The sequence below is a fragment of the Musca autumnalis genome, unplaced genomic scaffold, assembly GCF_047663935.1.
Source record: "Musca autumnalis isolate F117 unplaced genomic scaffold, ASM4766393v1 scaffold_4, whole genome shotgun sequence".
Taxonomy (NCBI): domain Eukaryota; kingdom Metazoa; phylum Arthropoda; class Insecta; order Diptera; family Muscidae; genus Musca; species Musca autumnalis.
Window position 1 is genome coordinate 94934861 of NW_027411977.1, and position 22406 is coordinate 94957266.

Genomic DNA, 22406 nt, shown 5'->3' on the forward strand with positions numbered 1-22406 from the left:
TGTAGAGAATTTTCACAGCTATAAAATGTTCTCAGGTCCCATGCCGATAAGACTTGCCCTATTCAAGCGAAATCGCGAAAACCTAACAAAAAAAACCTAAAAATGTAAACTGAGCTTCTTTATCTCAAAAATGTTACAGCCTGAGAACGAATCATAAACGTCAAACCTGTAGAACAGCTACAACATTTTCTTTAGCTCCATTTCGATTGGACTTGCGGTTTCCAAGCAAAATCGTGAAAACCTAAAAACACCTAAAAATGTGAATTTAGACCGCGATTTATTTAAAAATCCCTACAGCGATTTTTTCTTGTTTTTGGATTTTTCTCATCTATGAACATTGCTGTTTCAGAATTCACAAAAACTTCCCCTGTGTAAGCGTTTTTCATTAAAAGTTAGTTAAGGCGCACCCTTCATGACATTGTTTTATAAGTACATACAGTGCATTGTCCCAATTTGAACTTCAATATCTCAAAAATGGTAAATCCTACAAAAATACCATATAGGTCAATCTTATAGAGAATTTTCATAGCTACAACATTTTCTTCAGTCTCATTTTGATAGGACTTGCGGTTTCTAAGCAAAATCGTGAAAACCTAAACAACGTCTAAAAATGTCAACTTGAATCGCGATTTATTTAAAAAGCGATCCGGCGATTTTTTTGTTTTTTGATTTTTCTCATCTATGAACATTGTAGTTTCAGAATCCGCAAAAACTTCCCAGGTGTAAGCATCTTCCATTTAAATTTGATTCAAGAGCACCGTGTTAAACTTTGAACTTTTTTATTTCTTCACAAACTGTGTTTTAATGTTAAAAAAATTCTTAATCAGAAATTAAACATTTAAAATATATAAAATTAGTCGGCTTCATTTTGAAAATCGAAACAATTTTACTTGTCATCAGTTATAAAACATTCTAAAATGTTAAAAAATTTGCACATACCACCAGCCTTGTTCCAATGTTAGAATCTAACATCCCACATTTCTATATTATCCACTTGACATATTTTAAATTGTAATGTTTTGTGATTTACTCATCGTTAGGATAGGCAAAATTTGCTATTAAAATTGTTAGTTATTGTATTATATATTATGTGACCCATTATATACGACCTCATAAAATTTGGGACACATTTTGCAGACAACAATTCCTCTTTCAAATTCCCAAATATATGTTTTAAAATTTATGACCATTCTTGACATCCCCACCCACCCGTGGTATCTACGTGTAGAGTGGCAAGTGTGGAACTCTCTGACTAGACGCGATTAATGATGGCGTTAACACATTATGACGCCACACACATTCTTCTTTACTGAATCGTATATTATAACTTGTCAAGTCACAAGATTTTCTTCTTAGAAATAACGCAAAATTATTTTTATAATGGTTTTGTATAAAAAACGAAATTTAGTCATTTATATTTTCAAATTATTTGTCACGGAAAATCGAATGACATTTTGTTTCCGAGAAAATAATGAAAAATTTGACCAATAGCCGATGAGTATAATGTCTTATAATGAGTAATAAGACATCAGTTAGTATCAGTCGAGTACGTACACCTGTATTTTATATACATGATTTGCATTTAAATTAACTCAGATCTCATAATCGTAAAAGTGGAATATCGATGTTTAGGGCATTTGCAGTAGGGTGACAAAAATATCGGAGGCTCGTTGATACATGTGCGCCACGACAAAGCAAAGACTTAATGGTGAAGTCATTTTCACGGAAGGCGAATGTTATAACAATAATTACAACAATTCAGCAACGTCCAAGGAAAAGTATTTGATCAAGACAGGCGAAATCCAGTCGGTAGCTGACAAGACTATTGTTCGGGGAGGGGACGACCTTGCGGTAACCATGCCGATAGACTGACTGAACAGAACATGAGAGAAAATGGCGCCCCTACAATTCAATAAGGGTATTGATTCTGCTGAGGCCAATTACTTACCCCGCTAAAAAGGCGTATGCACATTAGGATTATGACTTTTTTACAACCTCATATCATATTTTAATGAGTTTTTACCTAAGATTAGATAAAATCTTAATTATATGGTGATTCGATAAAAAAATGTTCACGCACAAAGTCATTAGAAAATTTTTCTATATTAGCTTTTTGGCTAACTTTTGAAGTCACTATAAGCTCATACGAGGGCAGTTCGGAAACTTCTTAGCCTAGCACAAAAAGCGCGGTATAAACAGACAAAAGTTAAGTGTTTTGGAAACCTCCATCTCTGTTATGAACACATGTTAAATTTTGTTTCGATCAGGCAACTCCTTTATATAGAAACAGGTGTTCAAAAAAGACGCATCCGCAATTTTTTTGCAATGAAAAAATTAGAAATGCGTGCTGTCATTAAATATTTACATACAAAAGGTTTATCGGGACAAGAAATTCATAATGATATGGTGAATGTGTTAGGTGAAAGTGCTCCTTCATATGCAACAGTAAAAAATTGGGTTGCTGAATTTAAAAGTGGTCGTACAAGCATTGAAGATGAACAACGTAGTGGACGTCCAAAAACAGCAACAACAACAGAAATTGTAGCCAAAGTGCATGATATGGTATTAAATGAATGACGAAAAGTGCGTGAAATTGCTAATATCATGGGCATCTCAAATGATAGAGTCCATTTAATTTTGCATGAAGAACTACAGATGAAAAAGCTTTCTGCAAGATGGGTGCCGCATTTGTTAACAGTCGATCAAAAACGCATAAGAATGAACATTTCTCAAGCTTGTTTGGATCGTTTTAAGCGAAATAAAATGGATTTTAAGCGTCGTTTCATAACTGTTGATGAGACATGGATCCACCACTATACTCCAGAGACAAAAGAACAATCCAAACAATGGACTGAAGCTGGAGAAAGTCCCCAAAGAAGGCAAAAACAATTCAATCGACTGATAAGGTTATGGCAACGGTTTTTTGGGACTTCAAAGGTATTTTATTGATTGACTATCTGGAAAAGGGTAAAACAATAAATTCAGAGTACTATTGCAACCTTTTGGATCAATTAAATGTAAAAATTCGAGAAAAACGTCCTGGCTTACAACACAAAAAAAATAATTTTTCATCAAGACAACGCACCAGCGCACAAGAGTGTTTTAACAATGGCTAAAATCAACGAATTAAAGTACGAGTTGCTTGACCACCCACCTCCTGATTTAGCTCCCAGTGACTTTTACTTGTTCCCAAATCTAAAAAAATTCCTTGCTGGCAAGCGGTTTACTTCAACTGAAGATGCAATTACAGTTGTAAACCACTATTTTGAAGAACTTGAGGAAAGCTATTTTAATCAAGGGATAGTATTGCTAGAAAAGCGTTGGACTAAACTAACTATTCTCTTTCATTGATAGGCTAAGAAGTTTCCGAACCGCCCTCGTATATGTATAACTCAAAATAAGCATTGGAGCCACACAAGCTAGCCAAAATGGCATAACCTTTCGTTTGGCTTTGACGATCAGACGTGTAGGATGGTAGCAGGCTTCCTAAAGGATAGACAATTTAGGGTTAAAGTTAATGAAAGTGTATCTGGACAGCATCCGGTAACAGCAGGTGTCCCACAAGGGTCACTTCTGGGACCGGTGCTGTACAACATTTTCATTAGTGATATCCCTGATCCACCTGAAGGAGGTCTGTTACTAACCTACGCCTATGACGTCATAATAGCCCTTAGTGGTCGATATGCAAATACAGTTGAGAGAAGAATCAACGAATATATGGAAGAACTTTGTACATATTTTAAAAAATGGAAATTAAAATTAAATGTACCAAAATGTGTTGCTATAGCATTAAACGGCAAACCAAGGGCATCTTTTCCTAATTTTAGAAAACATGTACCCGTGGTAAAAGCTGATAACCAAGTTATCAGACAGTCAGATAGAATAAAATACTTAGGTGTTGTATTTAACAAAAAATTAGATTTTTGTAGACATGTTGATCATGTATTAAGTAAGGCAAAAATAATGTACTATGCGTACCAGCGTTTATTTAAAATGAGAGGAGGTCTTACACCTCAAATAAAATTACTAATATATAGGCAAATAATTAGGCCTACTATAGCATACGCTTTTCCAGCCTGGGCTGATCTCTCATCAGCTCAGATGGAAAGAATTCGCGTATTTGAAAGGAAGATTTTATCGGCAGCTCTTGGTATGAGGGTTACTGTTAATAGTGATGGCGAATTTAGGAAGCCATCAAACAAAAGTATTTACGAATCTATAAATTTTAAGAGAATAGACGCATTTATGGTCAATGGGGCCATTACATTTTTTGAAAAATGCCAAAATAATGAAAATGGCATTATACAAGATTTTTTGAATAATGAGGAAGAGTTCCATGTACTTAGCAGAAGGAAACATCTCCCGCCAATATCTTTGATGAAGATGAATGAGGAAGGTATACTCTATCAGAGAGACAAATTAATGTATTACCATAGAAGGTATAAAAGATTTGATGCTATTACTGATCCTGTATATAATACAGATCAGTAAAAAAAAAATGTATGTATATAATGTATATAGTTAGTTTAAGTTTTTTATTATATTTAGTTATTAGTCCTTATAAATAAAAATATGAAAATTGGCCTTTTTTAAACTTTTTGGGCAAGAAAAAATGAAATGTTAAAAATTAAAATCAAAGAATGTATGTTAGCACATGTGTGCAACACAAAAAATAAAATATGTCAGTATATTCATGTACCACAGAGTACCTAGAATAAGTTTTTACTAATGAATGTATACTTAGCCATTAAGTATTTGAATTGTATTAAATTGAAATGAAATAATAAAAATGGCAATTTGAAAATATAAAAAAAAATAACCTTTCGTTTCTCACCAAATGTAGCATCATATCTTACATATATATCATTATATATCATATATAATTTTATTTCATATATCATATCAATTAAAAGTGGTTTGTGCTGGACCTTTTTAAACATTTAAATGAAATAAAAGTTGTTATAGTCAATAATAGGTCATTTGTTCGTGCAATAGGAAATAATTTTTTCGAGATTTTTTTTTCATTCCATAGTATTTTTTTTCAAAAAGAAAAATTAAAGTGGTTTGCGAGTGGCATTTTTAATGCTTAAATGGAATAAACGTTATGTTAGTCCTTAATAGGCAAAAGTTCATTCATTCCCGCTAAAGGAAATCATTTTTGAGAAAAAGGTCACAAAGTCATAACCCTAATGTACATCATTGTTCATTCCCACCAAAATTTGAAGGAAGGGGTTCCATGCGATGACTTCATTTCATAGCATCTTTTGCATTGCACAGTGGATCCACCCATTGACCAAAAATAAAAAAATTAATGTCAAAATTTTGGTACAACATCTGGCAACTCTGATAGCTATGACATTGACCTTTTTAAAAATATATTAGTTTTTGTTTCATTCGAACGCGATCTTCATAAGAATAGCTTCAAAAGTCGGAACATTTGACTAATATTTTTTGTTGTGAGTACAACCTATATTTTAATTGCAAGTAAATATATTCAAAGTACCGCGAAACTAATACGTATAGCAAAATATTATAGTGAATTTTGAAGGATGAGGTAATAGCTTAGATTTCATTAAAAAATAGTGTTTTAGCGCGTTGTGGAATTCTAGTTAGCTGCATATTTTCTTAGTGTATTTTGTAATGCCAATTCGATCCTATATTTAAATTTGACCTAAGGTTTAAGTCATGATGCCCACCAGCGCCCACCTCGGGAATAATTTTCCAAAGTAGGTCATAGGTTTAAGATTATTCAGTATTAAAATCAGCTGCCATCTAGTGCCAGACTACAAATGGTGGGTCGCAGAATAAGGCTGCCCTAGAATATTGTTTCTATGGATATATTAGGGTATAACTCTGTTGTCTGACCTGGTAGAAGAACATAATTGGCATCAATGTAAAGGTCAAGAATTCTTCTTCCATATATGACTTACGTGAGCGGGTATGTGTCTTCGAGAAAAAACGCTATAAGATCTTATTAAAAATTTTACCAATTTTCAGACAAAAATGTTGGTTTTTTTTTAATCCGCTAAATTGGTTGTATTTTATGTTGTTTTGAAGATTGTTTTGTTTCCCCAACCCTTTTATTTGCATCATAAGATAGTCCCGACCTTTGTTCATGTAATTTTGTATTAACAGCCTAAAACCCTTCTTACCGTATGCCCCCTCTAGAGGGGAAAGGGGGCGAATGTTACGCTCGTGGTTTCTTAAAACACTCTTCGCAGCAGCACAAAACTGTAACCGGCGCATTGGCTTGATTTTTACACTCTAAATATTTTTGGCCACTTTCTCCATACAAGTGGATCCACTGTGCAATGCAAAGAAAGACATGAAAGACCCGATGTTTTCATCAGCATTTGAACCCATGCAAAGGAAGTCGTGAACGATCCGATCTTTTGATTAACATTTGAACCCATTCCATCGATCCAATAGAGATGAATTTTGTGTTTTTATTTATACACATTTTCTAGATATATAAGATTAAATATTTGCAATAGGTTGATGTTGTCGGAGAGTCGAAATCACAACCAAGGTTGTTAAAACTTTCGTCGTAATGATAATGTCATTGCATTGCCAAAGCATTGGTGAAAATGACATGTCAAAGCATTGGTGTAAATGAAATGCTTTGGATTCAAAAATGAATAGCATCTTTTGGGGTCCATCGATGAAGATGTTAAAAAGATTACATGCCAGATCACTTGCACCCATGATTGAATGGCATCTTAGGCATCGAACATTTTGCTGGGTATATTTATGGTCGAAGAACATTGGAAATTAATTGAAAAAAAAAAAAACAAACAAAATTCAATCCTTTGATTTGTATTTCCCATAAAACTATTCTGTTTTTTCTCTCTTATTTCCAGGTCATATTGCATTTAGTGCGCTGGATGATGCCTCCCATTCGGTTCATGTTTATAGCATCAATGGCACTAGTTTAGGTTCCAAATATGTTTCCGGTCGTGTTACAGGCCTGGCCACCGCCTCTGATTATCTGGTAGTTGCTGATGATGCTGGAGATATTACATTAAGTCGTTTACATGGGTAAGTGTATATTTTTGTATAATTTACAGGTATTACTGTAGATAATAATTAGAACCGCTTTAAATTGGGGAATCAGTAGGGAAATTACGATTGTTTGAAGATAGTAACAAAGATTTTTGTTAACTCTTTTCCTACACCATTGAATTCTCAAATATTTAAATTTTATAAAATAAAATTCAAATTACAATCACATGGAAACAAAATAGAGTACAAAAGAACAAACGTTTGTTGCCATGTCGAATGAATGACAAAGGTGAAACTTATCTCGTTGCGCTTTCTAACAGCGTCACTGTGCACTGATTGAGTCAGAGTCATTATCAGTCATCAAAGTGAATGCCGCCCTAATTATTCATTTACCTATCTTTCTAAGTGATGTTTTTGTTTTTTTTTTTTTTCAAATTTTCAGATTGAAACCGGTATTCGATATACCATTGCATGTACCCATACAAACAGTAATAGTGACGCCAGGAAACACCCACATATTGGCCCCTTTGCGTGATGGACGTTTGGCCGTTGTGGCAGTGCACCTGCCGTTGAATAGTACCAAAAAGCATTTGGTACTGAATGTCTAAATTATCAATGAATGAACGAACGAAAGAAAGTTGGTTGGTTCTCGTGTGAAAACACGCGCGCACCTAGGTGAATGAATGACATACAATATTTGGACAAATTTGTCAACAAATTGGTATATTTCTCCTCTTTCCCTCCCTCCCTCCCCCTCTCTATCTCTCGCCCTACATCGACTTAATTCTATTTTTAAGCAGTTGTCTAACTAAAATTAGAAAGAAAAGCAATCTATTTAGCTGTCATAACTAAAATAAAACACTTCACCAAATCATTCCCAACGTAAGCACATATAGTGAATTATGTTTTTGTCCAATGTATATTTATAATTTACTTAGTATTTTTTTAGTTTGTTAATTTAATTGGAAAAGTGAAAACCAATCACTTAAAAAAACACTGTTATTTTCCACATCTATTTTTATATTTCCTTTTGTACTTTTTTTTTAAATGTTTATTTGTTAATATATTTTAATTTTAAATAGTTCAAAATATGAAAATTTCCCTCTAACTCAAATGTTCCATTTGTATTTTAAATGCCCTCCTAATACTTTTCCAAGCAATTGTCAATGAAAAGATAATGTATTTTTAAATTAGAACTAATTATGGCACAGTGTTTTTTGAAATGTGTGTTGAATAATTTAACATTTTAACCCCATATGTTAAAAGTCATCCTTTGTTATTGATTGAACTTTTCGAACAAATTTATAGCGTTACGGTTAACTTTAAGTTAAAAGTGATCAAATGGCCCTAAAAAAGTCAAATGTTTAACCGTTTGGGAGAAAACAACAGTGTAAATTATGTAAAATTTCTCAACGCAGAACAGACCTTTATCGTAATATGTTTTAAACCCTTGCCAAAATCACGGATGTTACACCCTTTGACGTTATTATTTTCACTGGACAATAGTAGTAGATAACACAGTACAGCAAAATTTAACATTTCTTTTAAATTACAAGAAACCCCGCACAGATTATGAAAGTGGACCGAAAAAAGAACACACGTGTATCGGCAAGTTCCGCCCATTTCTACAGGTTTTGAAATATTAGACATCAGATTCCTTGGAATCCTTTCATTTTAGGTATAAAGTGTCTTTGGCAATATTACGGAAAACAAAGCGGAGCATCTTGGTCCTTTTTTTCAAAAATTTTTAAAAACTCCAATAAAATGTGATCGTTATCAGATTAAAAGTATGCTACAAAATTATTTGTCATAAAATTTTACTATAGGTCCCCGAATACACCAAAACTCTAAATCGTACCTAAACGCCAGGAATCTGCCAAACCTTATCAGAGATTATTAAGTTTTGCCCCACAAAACTTTATTCTAGATAGAAGACGTCAAAGACAAACATTTTCTCCATCAAATTTTAATATAAGTCGCCGAATAAATAAAATATGTATTTACAATATATATCAAGAGAATATATACATCGAGTTTGCCAAAAAAACACCCAAATATTTTTTTTTTGTTCTTTTTTCGAGTTTCAAGGGTTAATTCAGTCAATTTTCTCAGAGCAGGAGTAGTTGCCGTCATTATAGTATTTAGGACCATGCCAAAATCATAGATGTTAGGACTCGTATGTCGGATATTTACACTGGACAATAGCCGTAGACTATACCCGCATTTTCACGTGCAATATCAGGAACCTATGACTTATCCTGATAACGTTGTTTTACTTTATAGTACTAAAATACGTAATTTTACAAAGTCCGATCTGGGTTATCAATATTTCCTTATATATATATTCACCAGAGATATTATAAAAACAGTTTGGATCGAGCACACATAATCTTCTGAAAGAATTTATTATGTAAAACATCAATAAAATATATATTGTGACCGCAGATAACGAAAATGTGAATAAAAACGGTAGAATATGGTCCTAAATCATATATAAAAAGCGAAAGCTTCTGGAGATGTTAAATATTATAGCTACAAATTTCTTTTGTTCAGAGACTAAATATGAAATTTGATTTGGAACATTTGACATTATCCCCAGTGAAGTATTTTAGGAGATTTTGACTCAATATGGAATTAATTAAGAGTCTAAAAGTTTAACTAATAATTTCTACCTATAATATCTAATTTTGTAACGTCATTTTCTTAACAAAGTATTTTACTTACATATCTGCTTTGTTCTGGAACTTACAGTGAAATTTTGTGTAGAATATTTCTTCTTTGAACACCTTTCGTCTAAAACTAAATTTCATATTACTTTCATGCATCAACTCGAAAAAAGAACAAAACAAATTTATTCAAAAAATATTTGGGTGTTTTGTTGGCAAACTTGATGTATATACATATTTTCTTGATATATATTGTAAATACATATTTCATTTATTCGGCGACTTATATTGAAATTTGATGGAGAACATTTTTGTCTTTGACGTCTTCTATCTACAATAAAGTTTTGTGGGGCAAAACTTAATAATGTCAGATAAAGAACAACATTAACCCTAAAACGTGATTTTAATTTTGGCAGATTCCTGGCGTTTAGGTACGATTTAGAGTTTTGGTGTATCCGGGGACCTATAGTTAAATTGTACGACAAATAATTTGGTAGAATATTTTGATCTGATACGATGACATTTTAAAGGAGTTTTTAAACGTTTTTGAAAAAACGGACCAAAAAGACCCGTTTAGTGACTCGCACGAGTGTTAATTTTTTCATAAAAAATACCCCGCATTGTTGTCAGTAATATTGCCAAAGACACTTTATACCTAAAATGCAAGGATTCCAAGGAATCTGATGTCGAATATTTCAAAACCTGTAGAAATGGGCGGAACTTGCCACGCCTATTTAGGTTACTTCCCGACGTAAACTTTCAAAACGCCGATACACGTGTCTTCTTTTTTTCGGTCTTCTTTCATAATCTGGCCGAATTATCTTGTAATTACCCAGCAAACCAATCGTACCGACATCGTAACGAAATGGGAACAAAATTCGGACGATACGTCCGATATCTGATCCGAAATCGTAACGATATCTTAACGAAAGTTGTATGAAGTGGTTGACATAATTTCGAAACGAAATGTCTGAGCGACATCGGATCGATTTCGGTCCGATTTCGTAACGAAATCTAAAGAAAATCCTTGGGAAATTCGGATAGGAAATTTTTTTCCGACATTCGTTCCGAAATCGGAACGAACTCCGTACAATATCTGAAATATTTCCTATCCGAAAAATCGTTTAGAAATCGGAACGAAATCTGAACGACTTTGCTTCCGAAATTGTTCAGACGTGTCGGACATCAGACATTTGGTTTGCTGGGTATTTTTCGTGTTGTGCAGTGTTATTTTCACTGGACGATAGCCGTAGATAATCCACATATTTTGACAAGCAATATGGGGCTGGAAGAAAATCCATATCATCGATCTTTTTTATACGATGAAAATGTGCCTCATCGAAATAATGGTTTTAGACCCCAAGTATGTTTGGACGAAATGTGTTTCAAGCAATTTGGAGTCGATCTAGCCATGTCCGTCCGTCTGTCTGTCCTGCTGGCTGGAGCGCACGATAACTCTCGAACGGATGAACCGAATCGATTCAAATTTTGGCTTTCGTAATATTTTGCCCAAACTTAGTTTAAGTTCGAAGATGAGCTACATCGGTCCACTCCTTCCGGTACCTCCCCCACAAAAGTTCGAAAATGTTCGGAAAGTTTGTGCGCACGATAACTCTTGAAGGGCGTGACCGATTTGATCCATACCTTGTACAGCGTAAACTTTCAACCAGAGTAATATGAGGTTCCAATATGGTCTCAATAGGTCCACTTCTCCGGGTACCTCCCACACAAAATTTCGGAAAAGTTCAGTTTAGGGCCATCTCTCGAATCGCTTTGATTTTTGTTTTAGTAACTTGTATTCACTGCCCTCCATACGACGGTACAAGTTCCATCAGGGGAAAGTCCATACTTCCTGAGAAAATAGCTTGAAAGTTGCAAAAAACCCCTATCACACCGTGTGAGGTGGTTGGAGCGCATGATAACTCTTGAACGGATCTGCCGATTCGGTCCAAAATATGGCCTTAGTAATATTTTGTCCAAACATAGTTTAAATTTGAAGATACGCCATATCGGTCCACTCCTTCAGGTACCTCCCCCACAAAAGTTCAAAAATGTTCGGAAAAATTGTTCGTACGGTAACTCTTGAAGGGAGTGGCCGAATTGGTCTATACTTTACACATCCTAATATATCTACCAGTTATAGATCAGGTTCAAATATGGACTATATTTGTCCACTCCATCCGGTACCTCCCACACAAAATTTCGGATAAGTTCACTTTAAGACCTAATATCGAATCACTTAGATTTTTGTTTGAAGCAACTTTTTTTAGGGGCAAGTCCATATTTCTTGAGCAAACAGCCCGAAGAGTGTAAAAACCCCCTATGGCTCCATATGTTGTGGCTGGAGATCCACTTCCATAACGGTCAATGTCGATCCATTCCTTTTAGTATCTCCTCCGCAAAACTTTTGATCTTTAATCCTAATCAACATTGTTGTCTGTTCAAACGCCCAAAATTTTTAAAACCCCCTAAATACATACGTATTTTGGGAAAAAATTGTTTCAATGTACACGGCTGAGGGTATATCTCTGTCGGCAAAGCCGACTGACACTTTTTTACTTGTTAAATTCAATATCGATAGATAATTTTGTCTATCATTATCATCGGACTAAAAACCCCTAATCCAAAATTCATTCAAATAAATAGAAGGTACGCGGCTTTTCGGTATTGTTGGTCTGAGAAAATAGTTGTGAAAAGGCAGCGGTAACACTTTTTGAAAAATAAAAATGCTTATTGCATTTTTGGGTATTTTTATTAAATAAAAGCAATTATTTGCTTTTTCTCCTTTGTATTTCTTGGAAATACTTGGCCAAAATGTGTACAAAAACGTAGAACTTTCCGTGATTTTGTTTTCTAATTTATGGTGATGACAAATTAGCCTAGTGGCTAATGAAGGCTTATACTTTTTACACCCTCAGATTTTACACTTTGATACGATGCAAATGTGCCACATCGAAATAATGGTTTTAGACCCCAAGTATGTTAGGTTGAAATCTGTTTCAGGGTCGTTAACTCAAAAATCAATCAAAACTAATTGCAAAACTAAAGAAAATTTATTTGAAGCTGAAAAAGTAGCTTGGGAAGCAATTTCGCCAGAAATAATTAATAATTTAATATATTTTATGCATAAAATATATACGTGTGTCATCCAGAATAAAGAATATGCAACGAAATATTGATTTCACAAACTTTCTTCTTCCTTAAATTGGGGGTGCTTTAGTTTTGTCCACTTATATTTGCGACTTAAAATGTTTTTTTTTAATTTTATCATTTTTTATTAAATTCAGAATTTCTTAAGTTTGTGTTTTTTTCAATAATAAAGATACAAATGCTGCTACACCTTTTTCAAATGTAATTCGAATCATTTTAGTTGTAATTAGTAACATTTCATTTGTAATTCGATTATTCTATTTGTAATTCGTAACATTTTATTTGTAATTCGAGAATTCCAGTTGTAATTCGAATTATTCCATTTGTAATTCGTGTTATTCTATTTGTAATTCGAATTATTCCATTTGAAATTCGAATTATTCCATTTGTAATTCGAATTAGTCCATTTGTAATTCGAATTATTTTATTTTTAATTCGAATTGTTTTATTTGTAATTCGAATTATTCCATTTGTAATTCGAATTATTCCATTTGAAATTCAAATTATTCTATTTGTAATTCGAATAATTCCATTTGTAATTCGAATTATTCCATTTGAAATTACAATTAGAATAATTCGAATTACAAATGGAATAATTCGAATTACAAATGGAATAATTCGAATTACAAATAAAACAATTCGAATTACAACTAAAATAATTCGAATTACAAATAGAATAATTCGAATTACAAATAGAATAATTCGAATTTCAAATGGAATAATTCGAAGTACAAATGAAATTATTCGAATTTCAAATGGAATAATTCGAATTACAAATGGAACAATTCGAATTACAATTGAAATGTTTCGAATTATAACTGGAATTCTCGAATTACAAATAAAATATTACGAATTACTAATGGAATTCTCGAATTACAACTAAAATGATTCGAATTACATCTGTAAAAGGTATAGTTATTGTAATAAATAAAATAAAAAAATATAAATATGTTTTCTCCAAAAATTATCATTTTAAAAAAGTGTACTGAGTAGGTGCTTACATTTTGGCCGATACTGTATATTTTTGCAACAATCAAATCAAATATTTTGTGTCAAACTTCATAATGATATAAATGGTTGTTCCAACAAAACAAATGCTAAAAATCTAATTTTGCATTTTTTTTTTTTTTTTGTAAAATAACTAATCGGGTATGTTCTGGAACCCACTTCACCCCTCACTTCACGTCTCAATCATTTGGTTCAACCCATTTACCCCATTTTTTGCGAATTTTTTTGGGGTTAATTTCATTAGGATATTTAAAAAGAAAAGTACTACGTAATCCGTCCATACAATACGCGAAAAATAAGCGTAACTGGGGTAAAGATAATGCTTGAGACATGAAGTGAGAGGTGAAGTGTGTCTCAGAACATACCCGAATGTTTCACACTGGTATAAAGGAAAATTGTGACAAATTTAAAAAAAATCAGAAAAACTAGTAATCATTCGAATCCCACTAACAAAAAGGACTTAAAATTGTTGTAACTTATTGTAGTTTAATATAAGAAAAAATCAAGGAAATCGAAGAAGTAATGATTGAAAAAATAAAAATTAAATTTAAATATTAAATCGCGAAAATGGCATCCAAGACCACTGTGCCAATTTTTCGTTTTTCTTTTTTATTAAATAGTTGGTAAAACAACAAAAAATACAAAAAGATTTTGTTTCAATTTGGAGCAATATCTAAGAAGTTATGAGTATTTCTTTTCATTTAGTTTTTACAGAATTTGACTTTTTCAAGGCGCGATCCCCGGAACCATTAGTCAAACGAAATCTGAAAATATACTAAAATGTTTTGCTGATGAGCAGTATCACCACAGCAAAAAATAAAGGAAATCGAAAACCATTTTTTGAAAATGTGTCGAATTTCATTCAGAAATCTCCATGTATAGCATAGGTCGATTACAATGTTTGTATTTATCGATTCAGCTCTTTGAGACAATTTCCGTAAGATACATAAGCCATACATTCGATATACTACTATGCCCCCTGCCACACGGCGAAATAAATATCATGAAATTATGCGCTCTTAGATCGAGTTCCATACTAGAGTAATCCTACTGAATTGCTGTAGTGGGTAACTTGATACATGAACCCCTATAAAATGGGAAAGTTTCAAGTGCAAGTTTCAGCGTGTGGCATAAGACTATCTTTCAAGCTAAAGCAACTAAATATGCCATTTCGACATTGTGGCGTTGGGTATAAACATATAATATGTTTTTTAAAAACACTGTGCCAAATAGTTATTTTCTAAAAATGTCCATCAAAAACAAATGTTTATGACAGTATTTAATATAAGTTTACAAATTTCCCTTCTAACTGTATTTTATCCAACAAATACAAATTCTGATAATTATAAACACAAAAAGCATGTCGAGCCCGTCCTTCGAAAACAATAAAGTAGTTATTTAAACAAATAACTTAATATATGCTTGTATGTATGCAATACATACATAGGTACATATATCAGTTTATTATTATGTCCTTATATCATGTTTTTTTTTCTTGATAATATTGTTGTTTTTTAATTTCACTTTATTCATATATTTATGTATTTATTTCGATACAAATTACAATATATATTTTTTATAAATTTCCAATGTTATTATTAACAACATTCCTTTACAATATTATATTCGTATGGATATTGTTTATCTATACGATTTTTTTCTTAGATTATTCTTTATGGAAAAAATATGCAATTATCAACAAATTATGAATTGTCAATCTAAACACAACATAAATATTTTATCAAAACAACATTTTAACATGTAGTCTTAAAAACATAAATTCATAAACATTATGTTTTTTTTTTAAATAATTGTTAAAGTAAAATACAAATTGACGTTGATTGTGAAAATACCAATGTAATTGTATAGATTATCTAAAGTTTATAGAAACAAATATATAAAATAAAATGTTGTTTAGAAATGAACATAACAACGACAGAGTTTATATTTTATTCAGGAAATAAACAATATTTTTGGCAAGTAAGAAAACTGGACGTCGAGAAGCCACAGGTTCAGCGAATATCATAGATAGAAGCCTACTTCGATCAACCACATACTAGAAAGCGAAACAATTTGTTCACCTCTCACTTCACGCCTCAAGCATTTTTTTCACCCCACTTTCTTCCATTTTTTTCGAATTCTATGGGCCTAAAATTCATTAGGGTATTTAAAAAGAATAGCTCACCCTAGTACATCCAAAAAATACTCGAAAAATAAGCGTAAATTGGGTGAACTAAATGCGTGAGGCGTGAAGTGAAGTGTGTCTCAGAACATACATACCCGTATATTTGTGCTACGAATACCACCTTGGACCTAATTCTCGCATCCGTTAACGAGCGAGTTTTAGTTCGAAGACAAATTAGAAAGATCGAAATATAGGGAATTTTTATACGATGGAAATTATTTAACAAAGTTATCGATACATACCCAGCAAAATGTTTGCCTCCAAAGATGCAGTTAAATTATATGTACTAGTAATCTGGAAGTGCTTCCAATTATGCATTTTCACTCATGATTTTTACAAGAGCGTGACTACTGAAAGATGCACTCCATAGCACTGCATTTTAACTAACCCTTTGGCACTGCATTTTAACTGACCCTTAGCACTGCATTTTAACTGCAAATGGATGTGATTCTTTGGATTGCATCCAAAAGCGGTTAGAATGTGAGGAATGGAGTGCCTTTTTCATGACTCCGTTTGAACTGCATCAAAACATGCCGTGATAGAAGTAGTCTACATTGCACTGCTTCCAATTTATTTTGCTGGGTACGGTTATCGAACGGTAAAAATATATGGTAAACACAAAAAGAAATGAAAACATGAAAATTGCATCAAATTATAGAAATTTGTGAAAAATTAAAAGTATTAGGCATTGGAAAATATATTTTTAATTTTTAAGAGTCTCTTTTTTTTTGTCAATTTTTCTTACTGATTTTAATGGAAAAAGTCATTAGTATGTGATTTTGTTTAATTTTATTGCAAAATCTTCCACTAAACTTCGTGTTATGCCATAAGAATAATCATTACGGCAGCAAAAGTGAGACGGCCAGAAACTCGCAAGATTCCACTCGAAAGAGTATTCGATAACGAATGCCGTAATCCAAATACTGAAAATATCGATCGAAATAACTCGATCAAATATGCGAGAATTAGGCTCCTGAATTCCACGGCTACTGAACATGTGACACTCTACACTTTTTATACCCTCAGCATTTATGCTAACGAGGGTATATTAGAGTTGTATAGTTCATGAACGAACTAGTTCAATTGAACGATTCATTGAAAAGAGCGTATGAACTAGATCAGTCGATATAGTTCAATAGTTCACTGAACTATAATCAGTCGGTGACCGTACGATCAACTAAAGATTCTATGTTAAGGGATGCCTTTGTAATCTGAATAGTTTGTTTATGTTTTGGATCAAGGTACATGGAATAGCCGTCCGAAAATGAAGATTTCTACAAAAACATACGAGACATAACATATTACAATATGTCGAATCCAGATTCAATCTGCCTTTTTGGATAGAAAAACGGTAAAAAATAAAAAGAAACACACACACACAAAGCTTTTTTGCAATCCCAGCTAACAGTTTTTTCCGAGGGCTCTGATATCAGATTTTTTCTGAGATTTTCTGAATATTTTTTAGAATTGTGGCCGATTTCTCTAATATTTTCCTAGAAATTTGACCGATTTTCTATAAGTTTATTTTAAGAATCTCTGCACATTTTCTAAAGAATCTTAAGAATCGTCATTCCGAATTCGTTCCGATTTCTAATGGATTTTCTAAGGGATTTTTTTTCGTTTGATGTCGAAGAACAAAATGACTGGTCATAAAATTCGCATATACAATTTTAAATTTTTTTTAATATAAATGCTACATATAAAAATTCAAGCTAGTGTTGATAGCTTCAACGTATAAGTAGATGTATACTTCTGCATATTGTTCTACTGTTAATCATAAAATGATAACAACAGGCAAAATCATTAGAAAGTTTGACATTAGAACCTTCCATAAATAGCACATTGAAAGAAAATTGTCTCTGAGTGGGGTTTGTTCTGTAATTGTCATATGACAATTTCTACACACACACATGATACGATTTTTTGCCAGCAACCTAAATGAAGGATGATTTTTCTAAAATTAATTAATCTTTCTTTAAGAATGCAATAAAACTATGCAAATGTAATATTTTTGTTATGGAGTAGTTAAATTATATAAGTCATTTGTTTATTTGTATTTGATGTATGTATGAACGATTTTGATCCAAATGATTGAACTGGACAGTGAACTATGAACTAGATTCCTGACCTAGTTCAGTTTAAAGAGCAGATCTATTGAACTAGATCTTTCAAATGTACTAGATTGTACAACTCTAGGTTGTATACACTTTTATACGGGCAAATAGTGCCTCATCGAAATAATGGTTTTAGACCACAAGTGTGATTGGACGAAATGTGTTTCAGACAATTTGGAGTTGATTTAGCCATGTCCGTCCATCTGTCTGGCTGGTGCGCACGACAACTCTCGAACTGATCAACCGGTTCGGTCCAAAGTTTGACTTTATTTGTAATATTTTGTCCAAACTTAGTTTTAGTTCGAAGATGGGTAATATCGGTCCACTCCTTCCGGTACCTCCCCCACAAAAGTTCGAAAATGTTCGGAAAAATTGTGCGCACTATAACTCTTGAAGGGAGTAACGGATTTGGTCCATACTTTGCATATCGTGAAATTCTTACCAGACTTAGATGAGGTTCCAACACAAAATTTGGGATAAGTTCAGTTTAGGACCTGCTCTCGAATCGCTTTGATTTTTGTTGTAACAATTTGTATTCACTGCCCCCCCATACGACGGTACAAGTTTCATCAGGGGTAAGTCCATACTTCCAGAGAAAATAGCTTTAAAGTTGCAAAAAACCCCCTATGACATGTAGGTGTAGTGGTTGGAGCGCAAGATAACTCTCGAACGGACCTACTGATTCGGTCCAAAATGTGGCCTTCGTAATATTTTGTGCAAACTTAGTCGGTACACTCCTTCAGGTACCTCCCCCAAAAAAAGTTCAAAAATGTTCGGAAAAATTGTGCGCACGATAACTCTGGATGGGAGCGACCGATGTGGTCCATACTTTACACATCCTTATATATTTACCAGATATAGATCAGGTTCGAATATGGACTGTATTTGTTTTGTTCACTCCTTCGGGTAACTACCACACAAAATTTTGGATAAATTCACTTTAAGACCTGCTCTCGAATCCCTTTGATTTTTGTTGAAGCATCTTGCATTCTCTGCCTCAATTACGACAGTAAAAGTTTTTTCAGGGGCAAATCCATATTTCTTGGGAAAACAGCCCGATGGCACCATATGTAGTGGCTGTAGAGCTCGAACCGAATACTGCGTTCCTCCACATTTTGGATATCGTAATATTTCTTCGAATATTAGATGAAATTCGAAGGTAGTGCTTATGGGCCCACTGCTTCCGGTACCTATTCGCTAAAATGATAAGCGCAATATCTCACAAAAGTAACAACCGATTTGGTCCAAATTTTCGATCTCGAAATATTTTGTCCAAGCTTAGTTTATGTTCAAATATGGGCCCTATCGGTCCGATCCTTGGGGTACCACCCATACAAATGTTCAACATATTTGTGTAGTTAAGGGTCTGTTCGAGGATCCTTTGGACATTTTTACCGAAGGTTTTCCCGATATTATGCTTTTCGTAGGCTAGTATGGTACAAAAGCCCTATCTATCGATACCCCCGCTAATTTTTGAGCTTTAATCCAATCCATATTTCTGTCCGTTCATACGCCCATACATTTTTTTTTTTGGAAAGAAAGTATTTCTATCCACACAGGCTGAGGGTATATCTCTGTCGGCAAAGGCGACTGATACTTTTTTGCCTGTTGCGGAATGAAATCACTTTTTTTACGTTTTTGTCTTTTTTGGTGATGACCATCATCAGACACATTAGATGTTGTTGCTATGCAATTTTCGTCATTTGGAGCCCCTATTTATACGTACACCATTGCAGATTTGCATTTGTGAATTTTAAATTAAAGCTTTTTATTTCCAAAGACGTATCATTTGTCCCCCTTCGATATGAAAGACATACTAAAGTACGATGGAAAAAATCTGTTGATTGTAATGTGATGCAATATTGGAAAAATCACTCTAAAAACTCTTAAACTAAAACAACTAAACAATCTGGCATTACGAATGATAACTTTAAACAGAATATTTTCACAATTCTCCCTTCGGCAGTGTTTTCTTATTATATGTTTTTGTTTCGATTCTGTTGATCCCTCTAATGTTGCCATATTTATTGGGGTGGGGCGCTTTGAACACCATCACGGGCGCATGGAGTTTCTGATTCTTGGGATTGTACTGAGCTAAAAAGTCTAAAGTGAAAATCGAGTCCCCGGATATTGACCAGAAGTTTTTTATCCATGTTTTTTTTTGGAAATTTTGGCATATAACAGCCAACTCATTGAGATTTTCGATTCAACAAAGACAAAAATTGTAGCCAAGACAATAATTAAGAACTCTCTAATACATCTCAAAAGCATTGGAATGCTTCTTCAGGCAGTTTTGGCCATGAGAAAGGGGCACATTTTTCGGAAAATATCGATAAATGACAGTGTGCTACAAAATGGATCTCAAAGTCAGTGGGATTAAAATTCCATTTGGATATGAAAATCCTTGGTGAGTATACTAAGAAAAAAGAAAAAATGTTCACCATTGGTCTAGCTTCTGAGATATCGCGTGATCAATGGTTTAATTTTGACCCCTTAATTTATGAGAAAATAGCTTTATATCTCTGTTTAGCATCATTGTAGCTTAATTTTGAGATTACATGTCTTCAGTCAAATCGAATGGCGAATCTTTTCGTAGAACATTTCATTCTTCTAACTCAATTCCTTTCATGTTATTGTTCTCCTTTATTTCTTAAACCGTAGCAAAAGTACTACAAGATGAGATTTTTTAACAAAAATGTTGCTTAGAATATTTAAGTACGGTTCTCATTGATGACTAATCATCGATATTTCCACGTTTTCATGGTCCTTTTTGACATTTACCCGGTCTTACTTCAGAAAACTATGTTTTGTTTTTAAAACCGGTGTTAAGTAACCGATTAACCGTATATGTATGTCATTAGAAAGCTAATAAAATTGTCAGTCGCATGACAGCAAGTGCTAAAATAAAAAAAAACGTTTTCTTAAACCGACTTTCATATCCAATAATCATACCAACACACAGTATCAATGACACGGCCAAATTTCAGCATGCTCCAGAATCGTTCCGGATTGTGGAATAGTCGATTATGGAAATAGTCGATTGAATGTTCAACAAAAACATCTTTATAGCTGCCATTCCAGCGGAATGCACAGAGTACGGTCATTCTAACTTTGTCTTCTTGGAGAATGATTGGGACAGATGCCATGATGGCTGACTTATGTATGTCCATTATAGAGAGGAACGTAAGTTAGAGGCTTATAAACCTATCCACCCAGATCCTGCAGATGGCATTATGGAAGTAAGTCGCACCTGCTTTTTACATCACGGTGGACTCGTGCTTCGTTGGCTTCGGACCTATTCCAATTATCATCATGGTGGAGAAATTGAGCGATGTTGTGTAGCCGGAATAGCTTCCATTCATAAATTACAACAAAGCTAAGAAGCCTGGTTTTATGAATGAAATTGTGCCAGTAAGGGTGAGAGTTACTTTAGCTCGGTAATATTCAGGACAGTAAAAGAATCAGGAAGAACTCCCAATTGGAGGCACAACTTTCCCCCTTAGCTGAATACGCCGCATGACACTAGATAACCATCAGATGCTACACGATACCAAATGACCCAACAATCCCAACCATGAACGCCGCAAACAATGGGTGACGTATTTTGATTATATATCGATATTTGATACTATATCGATATCGGTTGTTATTGTTGTAACAATGTTTATTATTATGTTTGTATGTTCGTTCTTCTGTTCAATCTGGCTCTGGGTCTATCTCCAGTTCGCGGAAAGTGGATAATTCGATGGGATGTAACCACAGATCCACTGGTGTTAGATGAGTAGGTTTGGCGGGGCTGTTGAACAGGAGTTTTGCTTCGTGCGGGCCGATGCCGCATACTGGGCAGATGTCTTGCACGGTGCGATTAATTCCCGCCCAATAGGAATTTAGGCGACTGCAATATCCCGAGCGTTGTTGAGCCAATACTACTCTGGTTTGTCGTGGCAGCTGACGCTCTTCAGCTGCGGTAGGTGGGGGATGTACTCCGAGGACATAATTCACACTATATTTGCTTATGGCCTTAGCAACTGCGTCCGTGTGAATGCTATTCAAACCTACCTGATATGCCTGTTGATCTAGAGGTTCTCTCCTGTATTGTTAGACCTCCCTCTCTAGAGCATGAATATCCTTCTTGATATGTCTGGGTGTGTTGGTAGCCAGCAGATAGTGATTGGGATGGCTCTTACGGTAACACCCGAGCATTTGCTGCAAGGAAATCATCTCATTGTGTTGATGTACTGGAAGAATCTTTGCTTCCTCATGTATATGGTCCACTGAGGA

At 33.8% G+C, this 22406-nt stretch overlaps 1 protein-coding gene across 2 annotated transcripts in view; it reads left to right on the plus strand.

The window, feature by feature from the left end:
* LOC141404051 (neurobeachin-like protein 1) overlaps window positions 1–8267 on the plus strand; it is a 285955-nt gene extending 277688 nt beyond the window's left edge. For both annotated transcript variants that reach the window (XM_073987297.1, XM_073987298.1), the window contains 2 exons: window positions 6861–7038; window positions 7445–8267. In XM_073987297.1, the coding sequence (XP_073843398.1) occupies window positions 6861–7038; window positions 7445–7610 (344 nt within the window). In that variant the 3' untranslated portion in view covers window positions 7611–8267. The remainder of the gene's footprint in view (window positions 1–6860; window positions 7039–7444) is intronic.
* The last annotated feature ends 14139 nt before the right edge of the window (window positions 8268–22406 follow it).